General features: G+C 35.2%; 1 protein-coding gene and 1 long non-coding RNA gene across 2 annotated transcripts; one reads left to right on the top strand and one right to left on the bottom strand.

Annotated features, from left to right (window-relative positions):
- Positions 1 to 22: 22 nt before the first annotated feature.
- Positions 23 to 14,230, top strand: LOC145941521 (uncharacterized). Its single transcript, XM_083047631.1, is given in 12 exon segments — positions 23 to 353; positions 3,477 to 3,499; positions 3,734 to 3,807; positions 4,064 to 4,430; positions 4,607 to 5,067; positions 5,192 to 5,499; positions 5,644 to 5,828; positions 6,164 to 6,289; positions 6,714 to 6,773; positions 8,805 to 8,930; positions 11,315 to 14,201; positions 14,203 to 14,230. Coding segments are annotated over 12 exon segments (4,668 nt in total). The 5' UTR covers positions 23 to 330.
- On the bottom strand, positions 756 to 1,627 carry LOC145942190 (uncharacterized). Its single transcript, XR_014426325.1, has 3 exons — positions 1,404 to 1,627; positions 1,139 to 1,314; positions 756 to 1,048 (listed from the first exon to the last, which is right to left on the bottom strand). It is a non-coding gene; the product is annotated as an uncharacterized LOC145942190 (long non-coding RNA).
- Positions 14,231 to 17,099: the final 2,869 nt, after the last annotated feature.

Consider the following 17,099-nt stretch of genomic DNA (forward strand, 5'->3'; position numbering starts at 1 on the left):
AGCGCGGTGACCAGCGCGATGTGGCGATCAAATCGGTAAAGATGTAAGACTGTGGACTGTGTCATCGCGCATCGTCAGCTGCGTGGTACATACATACTAGTCTGCAAAGTCACGAACGCCGCGAGAATCGAAGCGACACGGTTTCTCTCTGTAGTAGCGGCGGACGTGCGCTAGTGTCGGCATCGCTGCTGTTCGTCTCTTTTAACATATATCGGGCCTTGTCTTCCTTTAACTTTTTGGGAACAGCGGAGAGAACTGTCAATTTCTATTGGGATAGTGGGTAATACGGTATAAGAGCCAAACGTGCAAAACGCAACAATTATTTTGGATATGAATTCTTCGACGTACGCCGGGTAAGATCATTATTTTATCATTTATTTTGAATCTCATTTGTCGAAGTGCGCGCCTCTCTGAGAGTAATCTGACACCTTTTTATTTTCACTTACAACTCACTTGGACTCATTAAAATTGTGCCTTTTACTTGAAAAGGTTATATAAAAAAGATTGTTATCGAGAATCGAGATTCAATAAGTATTGTCTAAAGTCTAAAACATCAAAAATAAATAGTCATATTATTTTAAATTTCAAGTTTATAGTCAAAATTGAGTTATTAGATTATATTCCTTTTATATAATACAGATATATACATTACGTGTGATTAGTCTTGATATAAAATAATATATAGTATATATAAATAGAAATAAGAGAATAGAAAAGAAATTGAAACTCCTTGTACGGTATGCTTCATCGGCGATGGAAGAGAGACAAATCTCTCTCTCTCTCTCTCTCTCTCTCGTAGAAGCAAGAGAAGTAGAACTCGTTTTTCGACCATAGTGCGTCGGATCGGGCGTCGCAAGGCTGAATTGGCCTTGCCATCGTGTTCCAAGGAGAATCCCTCGACACATATTTCACCATCGAAGCGAGCAATGCTCGTTCAACGAAGAGATTCAATTTCAGACGCAGGTTTCTCGCAAGTCGGCGCATTTTTTGTGCCATCTATAGTCGGGCTATAATGTTTAACGCACAGCTTGGCCAAAGAAATATTTACCTTTCATATAGAGAAAATTATATCGAATTAATATATAAATCTATTATTTAAAATTTTTATTTTTAAACCCTACCTCTTTCTCTCACTTACATTACTAATAATATTTTTTCATTCAGTCACAACGGCTAAAAGTATTTAGTTTCTTTTAAAATTTTAAATTTTGTCTCAAATCAATTTCGAAAAACCCTTCGTTCTACATGCCTATATATATCGTGAAATCGGTCGAATTCATTTTCGCGCATTTATCGTGGCTCGCGTTAGAAATCCTAAAAATAAAATAATTGGAAGCATTTTATACAAGCCTTCAATGCGCAGGTCAGCCCGCGCTAAAATTATTCTCGCTCGACGTATCTACCTAAATATATTTCTACTTGCTGCGAGATCCGTTGGCTGGGTTCCCATCAGCATCATGGCGTGGTCGTCATCAACTTGACTAGATTCGATTTGCCATGATCGAGCTTTACCAAGAAACTTAAAGTTATACTGACAAATAATGCAAAACATTTACGATGGGAAAAGGCTCAAAAATATATTTCCGACCAAATTGTTCTTTTCAAGAATATTTCTGCAAACTTTTCATCAGGTATATAATCCGAAAGAATTTTAGAAATTTACATATATTACAGCACTATTGAAAGAGATTTCATGGCTTTCATGGTTAAAATAGAAAATTAAAAACGGATATTCCGCGCCTCCCCCCCCCCCAACACACACGCACGCGCGCGCGTGTGTGTATAAAACCGTAGATGCGATCACGTTAGTCAGTGCTCAATGCTCAATAAGAGAGAGCAAGAGTGGCAGTCGTGGATAGCGGACAGCTTATTTATGCTGCAGCTTATTTAAAATAACGTAGAAGAAACTGGCAAATTCTGTTGAAATCGAGAGCCATGTGACGTAATAGTTATGCCAAGATTAAAACGCTTGCGTTGTCACATCTAGATTATTGGATCTTCAAACATTTTATTGTTCAAAAAATTTTCAATTTTTCCCTTTTTCATCATTTATTGCCAAAGGATTTTGTCTAATCCACAAATAAATAGTTCACATTATTTCAATCATCAATAAAATTATATGTAATTTGTTTTATATGGCAGTTATATCGTTATGTCGAGTTTGAATTCTATCGAATATCTGGTCGGCAAATTGCAATTTATACAAAAATTACTTGTATACCGCAAAGTAATAAATATAAATATTAAGTGTGTTTTCGGTAATTACTGTTCTTCTTTGCAAAGGTTAAAACTAGTTTAAATGTAATGTGATTTTACGTAAAAATTGTTTGTGGATTAAAAATATATTGAGAAATGTATACGTAGTTTCAGATTTAAGTAAATATATCTAAAGATTCTGTTGAAATGGCATACATTGAATTCGCGATTCTTATTGTTACGCGAGGTATTTTTCGATTATGCTATGCGATTTTAACGTTGTCAGCGTTGTCTAATAATCTTTTTCAAAAAAATGTCTGACCGTATTATTTTAAAAATCAATCTTTATCGCGCACGATACAGCCTATATTCTGAAATTGACTGTCAGTACTGGAAATTTATAGTTCACGTCACATATATTATAGATTTTCAGTACTGGCAGTCAGTTTCGGAATACAGCCACATTAGTTTTTGATCAACGAAAAAAAAAAAAAAAAAAAAAAAAAAAAACACGAACTTAATATATATTTATTTTGCGTGCTCTCAATTTGCAATTATATTATTGCAATTGTTTTGCATATTACTGAAAGTTTGATAAATCTTGTTGTTATTCTGCGAATTAATGGATTTATGCATATTACAAAATATAAGCAAAGATTTGTTGTAAATTTCCAAATAAATGTTTTATTAATCGTATTTGTTATAACCCGTGAGCGTTTGTAAGTTGTTAGCGCGTAATAAATATTTTACGTATATAAATTACGCGCGCGCGCGTGTGTGTGTGTGTGTGAAAGAGGGAGAGGAAAAATGTAAATATAACGTATGTACGTAAAATATAAATGCGCGCAAAATGTGACTCATATGCTTTAAGTAATTGCATTCCACAGATAAGATAGCAACATTTCATGCCAATGAATATATATAGGATTCATTTTTACTTTCTAAATATATTATTGGAATCTTATATTATTTTAAAATTATATATATAGTTTTTTCTGTTATTTGAAAAACTATATCATCACCCCACTACGAAATGATACAGTCAATTTTTAAAAGAAAAATCCACGCACGCACGCTTACACATGCGCGCATTTTTCCACAAACTCACTATATCTATGTATATACCTATCTATTACATATATTTTTTACATGTAATATTACATAAACAATATATAACATTATATACATCTTTGCATATATCCAAAATTGTTAAGTAATGTTCTCTCTCACTATTTGTTAAATTCGTGTATTAATAAATTGTTTAATTTTTTTATTTACAGGAATCCAGATGTCATGATTGCGGGTATGCACACATATTAAACTATTTTTCTTATATAAAAGATAAAAGAGTGTAATTTTTTTCTTTGTCTTAGAATTAAATACCTATCTAATCAAATTAATTGATAATTAACTTTATTTGGTACATACAGGATGATGATAAATAATAAAATTATTGGCATTATACATTGATCAAGTTGTCAATTCTTTGTATATAATGTAGTATATTGTTCGTAATTCATATATAATTTTAATTAAGGCCCTCCTCCACCACCGCCCCCTCCGCCGCCTATGTCTGGTCAACTGCCATCTATGAGGATAAACACTACAGAGGTAAAATGAAGTAAATCTATGGATATTGTTTTTTGCTGTGTAATAAAAAACATATGATAGCATTAATGAACGATCGCTCATTAATGCTATCAAGCTTCATTTATCGAGCTTATTTTTATTTGTTGGAATCTTAAAAGTGTACAATCTGTATATGATTTTGGATTTGCTGTTGATATAATGTAATTTATGATGCAATTTAATTATTATTTCGTTCGTGTATCATAGTGGTAATTTATTCGATGATATTTTTTTGCAGAATGCAGGAACGAAGAAAGTGCAGATAATGAATAACGACGGTGTTTACGAGCCACCAGCAGCTATTCAGAATGCAATGTTAACAAAGGATAAGAAACCCTTTACTTACACGCCAGGTATGGGTGGTAAATTAGATCTCTCGCAGATTCGTAGTCCGCGGATGGCGAGAAGAGTTGCGAAAAATGCCAATGACGAAGGGATAGATGGACCGCCGAAACTCGAGTCAAAACCACCGGTCACGACTTCTACTACGGCGAATTTCTTGGTGCAACCACAGGTCGCGGTACCAGTTTTTCCTTCCAATGTGCCAGCTCAGCCTCACGTTAACAGAATATCATCTCAGTTTATCAATAGAACGCCATCGAATGGTAATCACTTCAATGTTTATCTTCTCTTGTATTTTTTACATCGTGCTACGACACGAATAGCTTACATACTTTACGTATAGTACGTATAGTACATATATACATGATGTATATTGCACATTAGAACAATTATAATCGAGAGAAGAATGTTTCTTACCTTGTAAATATTTTTCCTATAGCCGCGGACAAGCAAGCCACCGAACCACCAAAGAACATTACAAAGATAGATACGAAGGCAGTACCGATTACAGTAATGAATCAATCAAGCACTCCTGAAAGTCCGAGTACACCGACGCAAGTTACTTTGACTAAGGCTCCTACACCTTGGTTGCAAAATAAGGACAAACCTCAGGAGGAATTGCCTGAATGGGCGAAACGCGCGTATATCAATAAAACGGTTAACAGCGGTCCTTCGGAAAGCGCGCCTTCTCTTTATGTTCAAGTTCAGCAATCAGTACCGCAGCATTTGGAAAAGAAACAAAAGCAAGAACAAGAACAATACCCGACTTTGGAGTTCCGTCAGCAGCCAAAATCGCAACAGCAGCCCTCTTCGCAACAACAGAAACAGATTGCCGTTTCCGCAACGTCTCAACAAATTAATCCGCAATCACATCAGCACGAACGTGTTATACCTATTCGAGTAAGTTGAGAAAAGTTATTTCTCAGCATACGCATAGCTTTTATAGCACTAGTGAAATTGATGTAACGTTTTATACATCTATTTTCTTTTCTCGTTTTCATATTTCTGATATCTGATTCGTTAGATCGAGGATAGACCGTCGGTATTCGACGTGAAGCGTGATTCAGCTGGCCATCATCAATTTAAACAACCTCCAACTTTGCATCATCAACAGCGATGGGGTCAGATGCCTACTCAATATATCTTGGAAAATCAGGCGCAAAATCATCCACAAAATCAAGAAAATCAGTCTCAAATTTGCGTTGCAGCTTTGCCTCGGCCGGAACAAACGATTGGAACAACCTATATTATCCCTGTTGTAGTGAAAGACAATGACAAAAAGTCAGTGCCGTATAATGCCGAAAATAATACGACCGAAAAGGCTGCAAGAATGTAAGTTGAATTCTCTTTAGAGAGATCGATCGTAGAGATTCGAGAGTACAGAGCATGCATTTTTAAAAATTTTTAACGCTTTATTTGTTTATGGGAATACTTGCGATTATATGTTGCGATCGTCAATTAAAATTGTCGGGACAGAATGCAACAGCGGAATCCCAATCCGATTCAACAGCACGAGGCTGGTCCAGTTCAATCACGATCATTTCGTGTTCTTCAAAAAATTACCGATACGGACGCAGTCAATGATGTGGGTACAGAACAAATACGTAGATTGGAGTTGAGTGAAGACGAGAGGCTACTTATGAATAAATTTAAAGAGCAAGGTATGATTATTATTATGCCTTGTCTTTATTATTATTACTACTTTAATATTCATGTCACGTTAGTATATAAGGCTGTACTATGTATGTATATATATATATATATATATATATATATATATATGTATATGTATATATATATGTTATATTGATATATCTTTATAACGTGTATATAATTAATATTATATTAATTATTTTTAATAATACTTTCTAAATGGAATGATTTCAATGAATAAAATTTAACTTTTCAAATTAAATCATAATACTCAAAAAAATTCTAAAACTCTATACTAGCAATTTGTAAACAAATATATTGTATTTGTATTTTTTTTACATAGTCGATCACGAGACTTATCTTCATCAAGAGGAAGATCCGAGATATCGTGGTGCAGCAATACCTTCGCGAGCTTTCCGTTTTTTACAAAATATGACAGACTCGAATGATGCCACAGTTACATGCGCAGGTATATAAGCCAACTTTATACAAGAAATACTATCATCTAACAATAAGATTATTATAATAATAATATTATTATTATTATTTTGTTTTAATAATAAGTTTATCAAGCAGTAAAATATACATTGTATGTCAAATAATAATACATACCCATACGAAAAAAAATTATAAGAATATGAAAAATTTACTGGTATAACATAATAATTCTTTAATAATATATTATTGAAGAACTATTATTATACCAAAGTAGTTTTTTCGTATTGTAGTTTTTTCCGTACGAGCACACAGAGATTTAAATAAGAAGAGATTTTATACAATCTCTTTGTCTCTTTAAATCTCGAGTCAAATGTAATACAAGAAAAGTTTAAAAAGATTGAATAATAATACAATGTGCAAACAATATAATAACAGTTTTTTCTTATATGTTTTAGTGCCACGTAATATACAAAACGTTTCAAATAAGAAGCAAAATAGAAATTCAAAATTGTTCGGTAAGTAAAAGTATGCGATTCATATTGAAGTTTTGCGTTATCAAAACTTTATCGAAACAACTGAATGTATATATATACATTCAGTTGTTTCGATAGAGTTTTGATATGTGTATATATATATATATATATATATATATATATATATACAAGGTGTTCAAAAAAGATCGGAACCCCTGAATAACTCAGAATAATCGAATTCTAGGAAAAAATACCCCAGACAAAAGATGTAGGGTTAAAAACAAGGGACTTGATGGTGACCTAGAACTTGACCTTGAGGTCAAGTTTAGAGGTCATTTGAAGGTCAACTCGATTTTTTAAATGGAAACCCCCATTTTTGACCCCGGATTTGGAAAGAGCGGGAAATTTTACGTTCAGAATGGTACTTAAGTCTTGAATTATAATGACCTTTAGGGGTCATTTAGGGGTCAAATTGTATAGAGCAGAAGAATCTATTAATAACTAACTTTAATCATGTTCTAGGGGGAAAGCACCCCAGACAAAAGTTGTAGGGTTAAAAAAAAGGGACTTGATGGTGATCTTGAACTTGACCTTGAGCTCAAGTTTAGAGGTCATTTGAAGATCAACACGAATTTTTCAAAAAAAATCGAGTTGACCTTCAAATGACCTCTAAACTTGACCTCAAGGTCAAGTTCTAGGTCACCATCAAGTCCCTTTTTTTTAACCCTACAACTTTTGTCTGAGGTATTTCTTCCTAGAATTTGATTATTCTGAGTTATTCAGGGGTTCCGGTCTTTTTTGAACACCCTGTATATACATATATATGTATATACACTCGTCACAAAATTAACGCATATGTATTTTGTCAAAATTTCGCATAACTTCAAAAAGCATAACTCCGCTAAAAATGATCGGATTTGAAAAATTTTTTTTTCACTGTCAAGCCTGAAGTCTCTATTTTAAAAACCATTTGTCAGATTTTTAATTTATCCTCCTCCCCCGTACGCCACTGCTCTAAAAGTAAGGACGTGTTTTGTCTCTAAAAAATTGCGTACTTTGACGCACTCCACGGGGTGGAATAAATTTTTTTCGCAAATCTTATCATAACTATCGTAAAATGTGGACTTTTGACTACAAATTTAAAAAAAAAGCAAAGTTCGTACGATTTTTTTTCGCGGAGTTATTACATATGAAAGTTACCCATACATTTTTTCCATTTACCGCCAACATTAGTATTACCCGACACGCACCACGAGGTTGCTGGTTGGATTTGGCGCATAGTGTGTGTGTGTATGTGTGTGTGTATGTGTGTGTGTATGTGTGTGTATGTGTGTGTGTATGTGTGTGTGTATGCGCCCACGCGTGCGTGCGTGTAAATTTGGGCTCAAATTCCTCAAACAACAATTAGACCATGCGTTATTATGCGTGAACGTATAGAAAAAGTAATCTGAAGACGAGGCGGGAACACACAATTTTGAATGAGAACATTTCTACATTTCCCTCTCCTAACCATACGCACGCACGCATACGCACGCACACATACACACACACACAGCAGAGAGGGTCATTAAATGGAAAAAATGTATGGGTAACTTTCATATGTAATAACTCCGCGAAAAAAAATCGTACGAACTTTGCTTTTTTTTTAAATTTGTAGTCAAAAGTCCACATTTTACGATAGTTATGATAAGATTTGCGAAAAAAATTTATTCCACCCCGTGGAGTGCGTCAAAGTACGCAATTTTTTAGAGACAAAACATGTCCTTACTTTTGAAGCAGTGGCGTACGGGGGGGGGGAAGGATAAATTAAAAGTTTGACGAATGGTTTTTAAAGTAGAGACTTCAAGCTTGACAGTGAAAAAAAAAAATTTCAAATACAATCATTTTTAGCGAAGTTATGCTTATTTGAAATTATGCGAAATTTTGACTTAAAATACATATGCGTTAATTTTGTTGACGAGTGTATTTATTTATATATATACACACACATGCATACATATATATACATATACATAAAAATCGAAATATTTGTTAATTCGATTCTCACACACATACACATCGATTTTTACGTAGAAGAGACGCAGGCAAACTTGCCGCCCAGTGAACAACAAGTGCAAGAACCGAAGAAATACATGGGTAGTGCAATTCCTTCTCGATCCTTTAGGATATTACAAGCGATGACAGCACCAGAAAGTAACGGTAAGTACATACATCTCTGCTATATAGATCTCTCGAAATCAATTTTTCGTATAAGTTATCTGGCTGATCAGACATTTTTTGAAACGATTGTAAAGTCCCTAAGGTTTGCACTTTTATTTTTATTATTAGATGAAAGATTTAAGATTCCAATTTTTTTTCTACACAGGAATATATTTTTTATCTTATAACCTTTTTATATAATATTTAATACACGCGTGTAAAAGAATTTGTACTTGTACGACATATACATACACATATTTATCGTTCATAAATTAATTTTAAAGCTTATTTATACTTGTGTACATTAATGTTTCGTAATGAGCGCTTTATATTCTAATGAATATTTTGTTGAAGTAACATACTTGGCATCGCTCAAACACATTCCCGAATCCTGTGTTCACAGGATTAATAAAATTTTCTTTGCTGCTACTTTATTATATTTCTTTAAAAACGCAAGATGTGTGTGTGTGTATGTGTGTGTGTGTGTATGTGTGTGTGTGTGTATGTGTGTGAGAGAGAGAGAGAGAGGGGGGGGGGTTATAAAAAATTACATTTAATAAATTTAACAAATTTTTATTCTTTTCTCTATTCACGCCGTAATTCTACTCGCTTCGTAATTCTTTTATATTGAAGATACATAGACTGATAAAGAATAGATATATACTACTTTACAATGCAGATCTTTTATATTATTAGAACAACACAAGCGCGTGCCCGCCATTTCTCGATTTTATATAAAAAAGAATGATATTTTTATATAAAGTTTGTTTAAACTTGATTAATATTAAATTATGATGGAGATAAGGCTCTACTATATTTAAAAAAAAAGGATGGAAGGAATGGGCTAATAAGAGCCGGTGCGTCGGAAATAAGAACGCAAATATTCGTATACTTATTCTTTATTATTTCTTTAGAACATTTCGGTCCTTTCTTTGGACCATCTTCAGCTTAGCGTGTAATACAAATAATGTATGATATAATACCAGTATTATATTGTATCATACAGTATTATAATACAGTATTATATCATACATCATTTTTGTATCACACTGAAGATGGTAACTTTCAATACACTATTAACGGTATTAACCCCTCGATGCACACAACTGTCAAAATATGCAATGACAGTCGTTCACGAAATAAACGCAACGACAGAACTAATCGGCAACGCGGGAAAAAGAGGCAACAATACATTTCAAGATTTTCGAGAGGACTTCGAGACTTTCGAGAATCAATAACATGCCTTTTTTTAAAGAGAGAGAGATGGGACTGTTGCATGTGAGATCTATTAATAATTTTATGTTTATTGCCGTTAGTTTATAATGCAAACTGGTTATTTGCATGTATATAGTTATACATTTTTTATTTTGATCAAGAATCGTAAGGATGAAATAAGATATATTTTCTCACATTTCGAAATATATTCTTTCACGTGAAATATATTATTTTGAAATATATTAGTTTCATTATTTTATGTTAACTATCTATATAATAATAAGATACACAACAAAGTCAACATATAGCATAACATATATATTTACACATTGTAATAATATAAACTACACTTACTATGCATATTCAAGGAAATCTTTATTTATACATTTTATTTATATTTATAAATTTTACTCATTATTGTAGACATATTCATCAATTTTGTATAAACAAATATAACAATATATAGTACGTACATATATATCTACACACTATTTTGTTGAAAATAGTATAATAAAAATATAAAAGTAAAATCATTCATTTCATTTGATATTTTTCAGAAAAAAGGAGAGAGAGGAAGAGGGGGAGAGAGAGAGAGAGAGAGAGAGAGAGAGAGAGAGAGAGAGAGAGAGAGAGAGAGAGAGAGAGAGAGAGAGAGAGAGAGAGAGAGAGAGAGAGAAGAGAGAGAGAGAGAGAGAGAGCAATTATATACTTAAATATATAGATATTTATAGAAAGATTGCTCTTTATAAAATTTTATTTGCTACAACTTGGTACATTTTCCTTTGAACACAGGATATAATTTATTTTTCTCATTTTTCCTTATAGCTGATCGATAATTTCGCTTATTCCATGCCATTATGCCAGATGTATCAATTTAAAATCAGTTGGGCATATGTATACAGCGTAGGGAAAAAAAGGAAGTGCGAAATATAATTAGCGCGGATGAAAATTTCAGACATACATGTATGTATTTTCAATTTAAGAAATTTTCCGTTTTCCACTATTGTATCATTCACTTTATGGATTATACGCACAAAATAACAAATAATGTGCGATTAAAAGAAGAAAATCTCATATGTCCAAATAAAGACGATGCGCACGAGACAGCTGTCTTACGCTCGATGTGTGAAGAATTTAACTTTGAATGTGCCTTGTGCTGTTTGTTGTAGCCACGCAAGAAAATCGTCAAGCAGATTACACCTGTCGAACAGAGAATAACTTGCCGGGCAATCAGCAGGGTGTATTTCTTCCTCTTCAACCTATTCCTTTCTGGTATCCCGAGGGTTGGTGGGGCTATTATCCCGTGCAGTATAATGCTGCATCCAACGAAACCGCGAATGAAACGGACAGACATTCCTTTCCTTTTTACGCATATCCACGATATCCGGATGGAAGAACGTACATTGAATCTTTTTATCCGATTTATAATGAAAATTTTACGGATGCGATGACACATAGAAGAGTTACAGACCGAGAAAATCCTTCGGGCCAATATGGTTACGCGGCTGTAATTTATCCTCAAGCAGGTTACAACGATGATATTCAACCACATTTGCACGTGGATGCAAGTAAATGCAATTATCATGATTGTTTTATTGCTGACGATTCATTTTTCGCTCGAAACGATAGATTAGATTTTCTGCGAAACGGCACAGTTAATGAATCAAAAAATACCGTTTTGCCCAATGAGATTAACTATTTAGATGCACAGTCGAACGAGACGTACGATCCGAAGAATGTCAGCGAGAACTCCAATAGAGAAAAAAATTGCATTACTACAGCGATGAACATAATTGACGAGGAAGACTGTATATCGACGAATAATCCCGACAATAATACAGTCGTTAATAATATTGAGATGACGAAAAAAAAAACATTCGGTCCGCACATCAACGTGCCAAATTATACCTATATAGATACTAGCGATTCTAGTGCTTCTAGCGTTGAATCCAACGATTCCAGTGACTCTAGCGATTCTATCTCGGACAACGAACAACTTTTAGATTCTTGTCAGAAAAATCACAGCCGTAGCAACGATACTACTTTCAATAATACGTCATCCGATAGTGATTCCGATTCATATATAGCTTATTTCACAAGTATGAATCCTTACGAGAAGCTGGAGAGAGATCCACGCAATTTCTCTTCGAACAAGAATCGCAACGACGTAGTCCGTACTGCGTGTTTGACTGCATGTTCGACTGCATGTTCGACTGCCGCTAACAATCTATGTGGATGCTCGCGAGACTTTTCAGAAAATTGTAATCGCACCGGAGAGGAGATAAGTTTCATCAGGAAGGAGTGTACCGATTATTCGGACGATCGATCGGACTTTGGTATGACGTTTCAGCAAGATATCGCGAGCGAGAGACATAACGGTGAGAGTCGTTCAACTGATGATCGAAGTACGCTCGATTCTTATTCCGACAAGAGCATCAGCGATCGCTACTTGGAGCAACATGGTCATCAGGAGGATGGCCCGGTAGCGATCGACAGCACCACTTTTCCCGCTCAATCGAGAATCATTTGCGATAATGTGAAACAACCGGATTCTGAAAATATTTATTACAAAAGTAAAGAGGATATCGAAGCTTTCTTCGAAGCGATCGACGATCCTCCCGACGTCGAAAGTACGATGGTTAGCGTGAGTTTGCCTTTGAAATTCAAGTTTTTCGTATCCGAAGACAACGAGGACATGGCCACCGTGATAGTCGGCGATAGCAAGATAAAGGCGGAAAAATCCCGTGACGAGTACTCGATGAAAGATGACATTTGTGTCAACTTTCATGTCGGCAATGACACTAGTGTAGATTTTACGGTAAAGACACATCTTTCGGACGATGTGACGCACGATGCAACGCAAAGCACACAAGTCAAGGCAACAACGAGTGTCGAGAGCGCGATACCGCATGTAGATTTTACATTAAGAAAAGATCCAACGGGATCTGTCCGCGGAATCAACCGCGAAAAACAGAATGCGGAATTGACAATTGTGAAAATGAGACACGGCTGCAGGATAAACGCCGCGGCAAAACCAGAATCGAAAGACACGGATGACTATGCTATTTCCGAATCGATAATCGCTACGCAAGATATCTTATTAAATGATGAAAATCATGATTACACTCAAGTAGAATCTACTAATAATAATAATCGAGTTTCAAGTATCGCTTTTGGCAGAATAATCGCTAGACCGAAACTTGCCACATTTGAATGCCCGTCGTCTTCGATGCAAGACGATTTCCAAATTCAGATTGTCAGTACTCTTGAAGATGAAAAGGATCGGAAAAATTGTGCGATATTAAAAAACGACAAACACGTGGATGGATGTGTCAATCTGGATTTCTGTCGGACGCAAAACGTAAAGTGCCTGTCGAATATTCAAGATTCTCGCGAAGACACCGACGACGACGAGGACAGCGGAGTTACTTCCGATATAAGTCGCATGATATCCGAGGTCGACACGGATTCGGAGTGTACTTTGAAGAATATAAAAAAGTATCAACGAACGCAGACTCATTCGCGACTCTTTCGGCTTTTGAACGATGATTCTACTCTGTCCGGTTACCCCCTTCGGACAAGGCTCTCTAGAAAAGAATATCTTAGCTTGCCACTCGAAACGAATGCTTTCAACTACGACGACACGTACTGCTCCAATTATTCCAGTGGCTTAACCTCTCCCGAATATTCGCCCATTCACGAGCAGTCTTGGCGAAGATTTCACCAAGATGCTACGACGAATGCAAGTAACTCGGCGGATTTGGTGAATGTTGAAACCGATCATCTTGCGAGTCAGCAAGAAGATCGAATCTCTTCGAAAGATGATCCGTATTTTCGAACTTGGAAGAGCTCCAAGTTAGTCAATTTACGCGAGCAGGATGTCGTACCTTCTCTAGCTTTCAAAACACTCGATAGCAAGATACCCTCTTGGGCCTATAAGGTGAATGTACTGTGCCCGAGAATCAAGAGTACGAAGAGTGTGCCGCAAACTCTACTAGCACGGCACGACGACAAAACTAACGATCCGCCACGGATGGTTCCTTCTATCCCAACATCCTACAAACTCTAAAACCAATTATTGCTGACGTCCCAGGGTGAAATGAGGCCATATGTTTGCTTGCTGCAGCGAGCAACACTGTTCTTCATGATCCACGGACATACTTTTTCTCTCGATTTTCTTCGCAAGACAGGGTTGGGTATGCCCGAGATGCTCTACGCGGGCTACGTGATTTTTTTTTCTTTCGGTACATATCGTTTCCATATATTCATTTATCATTCTTGATTTCTTTTCCATGTTTCCCTCTTTCCTATTCTTCATTTTTGTCTCTTTACATATTTCTTTGTTCTTCTTTTGTTTTCTCTTATGCTAATTTAATTATAACTTTTTTTCATTTATCTTTCTTTCTCTATTTCTTTTTTTCTCTTTGTGTCTGTTTTATGTTCCTTTTTTTCTTTTTTGTCTTCTTTTCTCGCAATTGTGCGGAAAAAATATGATTGTTAAATTGCTGGCTTGGTTGCTTTATGCACGTTGTGATTAATATATCGATCGAATAACAGGAATGATTTCATTAACAAGTTTGAGATGATATATTCGACGAACAAACGGCGTTTGGCGAGGGAAGAAATTATTCAATGAGACTCTTATATACATGTATAAGAATATTTGTAGTTATTTAGTATTAAATTTTGTACAGATACATGTATATGAATAACAAAATTATACCAGAGAGTGAGTGATGAGTGTGCGCGCGCGTGTGTGTGAGAGAGAGAGACAGAGGGGGGGGGGGGGTGAGTGAGCGAGTAGCAACAAAGATTAATATTATAATCGAAATATTGTATGTATATATATGAAGCAATATTTTTGCGCTTTTTCAACATATATATATTCATTTCATACATGATGCGTGTATATTCTAATATATATATATATTTTTTTTTTCCTTTGTTTTTTATATTGTGTTTTTATATTTATATATTTAACGTACATGTAAAAATTATTTTTACAACATCAAATTTCTCATTTTTCAGGTCCTGATGCAACTGATTACTGAGAAAGAATAAGTGAAATCCTCCTTATGCAAGACCGAATTGTTGGTGTGCTTTTTTCTATTTTGTTTACAAGATAATCCTTATAATGTTTATTTACGTCGCGTTTGCCGATTCTCCAGCGAAAAATTAACCAAAGATTTTCTTCAAAGAGAATTGCAAATTAATTATTTGGAATTATATCGATTCGTGAAAGATACTACCGTGATAAACAATGTTTTAACTTTTAACTTGTTCAAACTTTGAATTTATTCAGATCAGAAACCTGTATAAATGAAATATTCTCATAAATTTTCCAACGAATAAAAATAAAAGTTGGTAATTTTATTTTTAATCGATCGTTACCCGTACAAAAAAACCTACAAGAATATAAAATATTACTGATATAACAATAATTCTTCAGTAATTATATTATTGAAGAACTATTTATTATATCAGTAATTTTTTCTGTACGGGTATTAGAAACAATCAACATTCACGTACATAGTACAATTCCTTTATACCATCGACTTAAATTTGTTTTTGAAATCTTACTCAACTATATATAAACAAGAAACTATAATTTTAAGATTTTTAAAACAATTTTCAAAGAAGCAATTTGAAGAATTCTATGTATTAGTATTAGGAGATTGGGTGTCTTGATATGCCGCACCGCCGCATCATGTAGACATTATACTCTACGTGAGCAGAAGCACGTGATTTATTTATTTAAGACGAATAAAATCATTATATGAAAATAATAACACTCTTTTTAACAATATTAATCATTATTTGAAAATATATGTGCATGTAAATACACACATGTTGTTAATCCTATTATCTCTGAATTTGTCACTATATGTATTATATACTTATTCAAGTTGTAAAATAAATTATTTGTAAAGTGCTAATAGAGATTATCTAATTGTTTATTGCCAGAAAAATGTGTATAATATGCAATCACTTTTTACTTGAAAATCATACAAGTTTGTGTCATGTATATAATATATGTATGAATGAATGAATATTTATTCCGCTGCCCCTCAAGGATTGCGGGGCGTTTTCAGGGGACCGCCAAACCCCTTACATCCACCCATCTATCTTCTCCCTTTCTTTATACAATTTTCTTTCCTCAATATACATCATACATCCACACTCCTCTTCTTCTCTCTTCTCCTCTCCTGTCATTCTTCCTTCCTTCCTTCCTGTCTCCCGGGCCTCTGTTTCCTCCTCCTTCTCCTCTCCTCCTTTCCTCTCTCCCTCACCCTTTTTACACAATTTTCTCAATCCCCTAACCTGGCCACTTAGAGACCTCAATAATCTAACCTGACCTCTCACACCCTTTTCCCCTCTTCCTCTACTCCACTTCCTCTTTATCCTCCCTCCGCTCCTCTCTCCCTCACCCTTTTACACAATTTTTCCGTCCCCTAACCTGGCCAATTGGAGACCTCACAATAATCTAACCTGACCTCCCACACCCTTTTCCCTCTCCCCTCTTCCTCCTCTCCCCTTCCTCTTTATCCTCCTCCCCCCTCCTGCCCTACTCTAACCCTCCTACCTCCCCCGCCTCTCACCTTATCACCTCCCTATCTTTATCTTTTGACCCACTCTCCTCCCTCGCTATCCCACCCCCATTCCTCCCCGTCTATTTCTATCTTCCTATTCCATACCCTTACCGCCTTCCCTTTCCTTTCTTCCTCTCTCGCCCATTCTAACAATTTCCACCTTACTCTCCTCTCCTCCATCGTCAAATCCTCTTCTATGTCGACTCCCCACCTTCTCCTAAAATCCCACCTTCTCTCTAACAACTTTTCCCTATCCTTCTCTTCTTCTAATTCCACTATCAGCACTTTCTTCCCCCTTTCCCCCGTTCTCTCTCTAACTTCCCTCACCTTCACCTCCTTTCCTACTGCCCATGCCATGAACCAT

This window comes from Prenolepis imparis, unplaced genomic scaffold (genome assembly GCF_030444845.1).
Source record: "Prenolepis imparis isolate NDT839.2.m4 unplaced genomic scaffold, iyPreImpa1.0 SCAF_10, whole genome shotgun sequence".
In the NCBI taxonomy this organism is placed as follows: domain Eukaryota; kingdom Metazoa; phylum Arthropoda; class Insecta; order Hymenoptera; family Formicidae; genus Prenolepis; species Prenolepis imparis.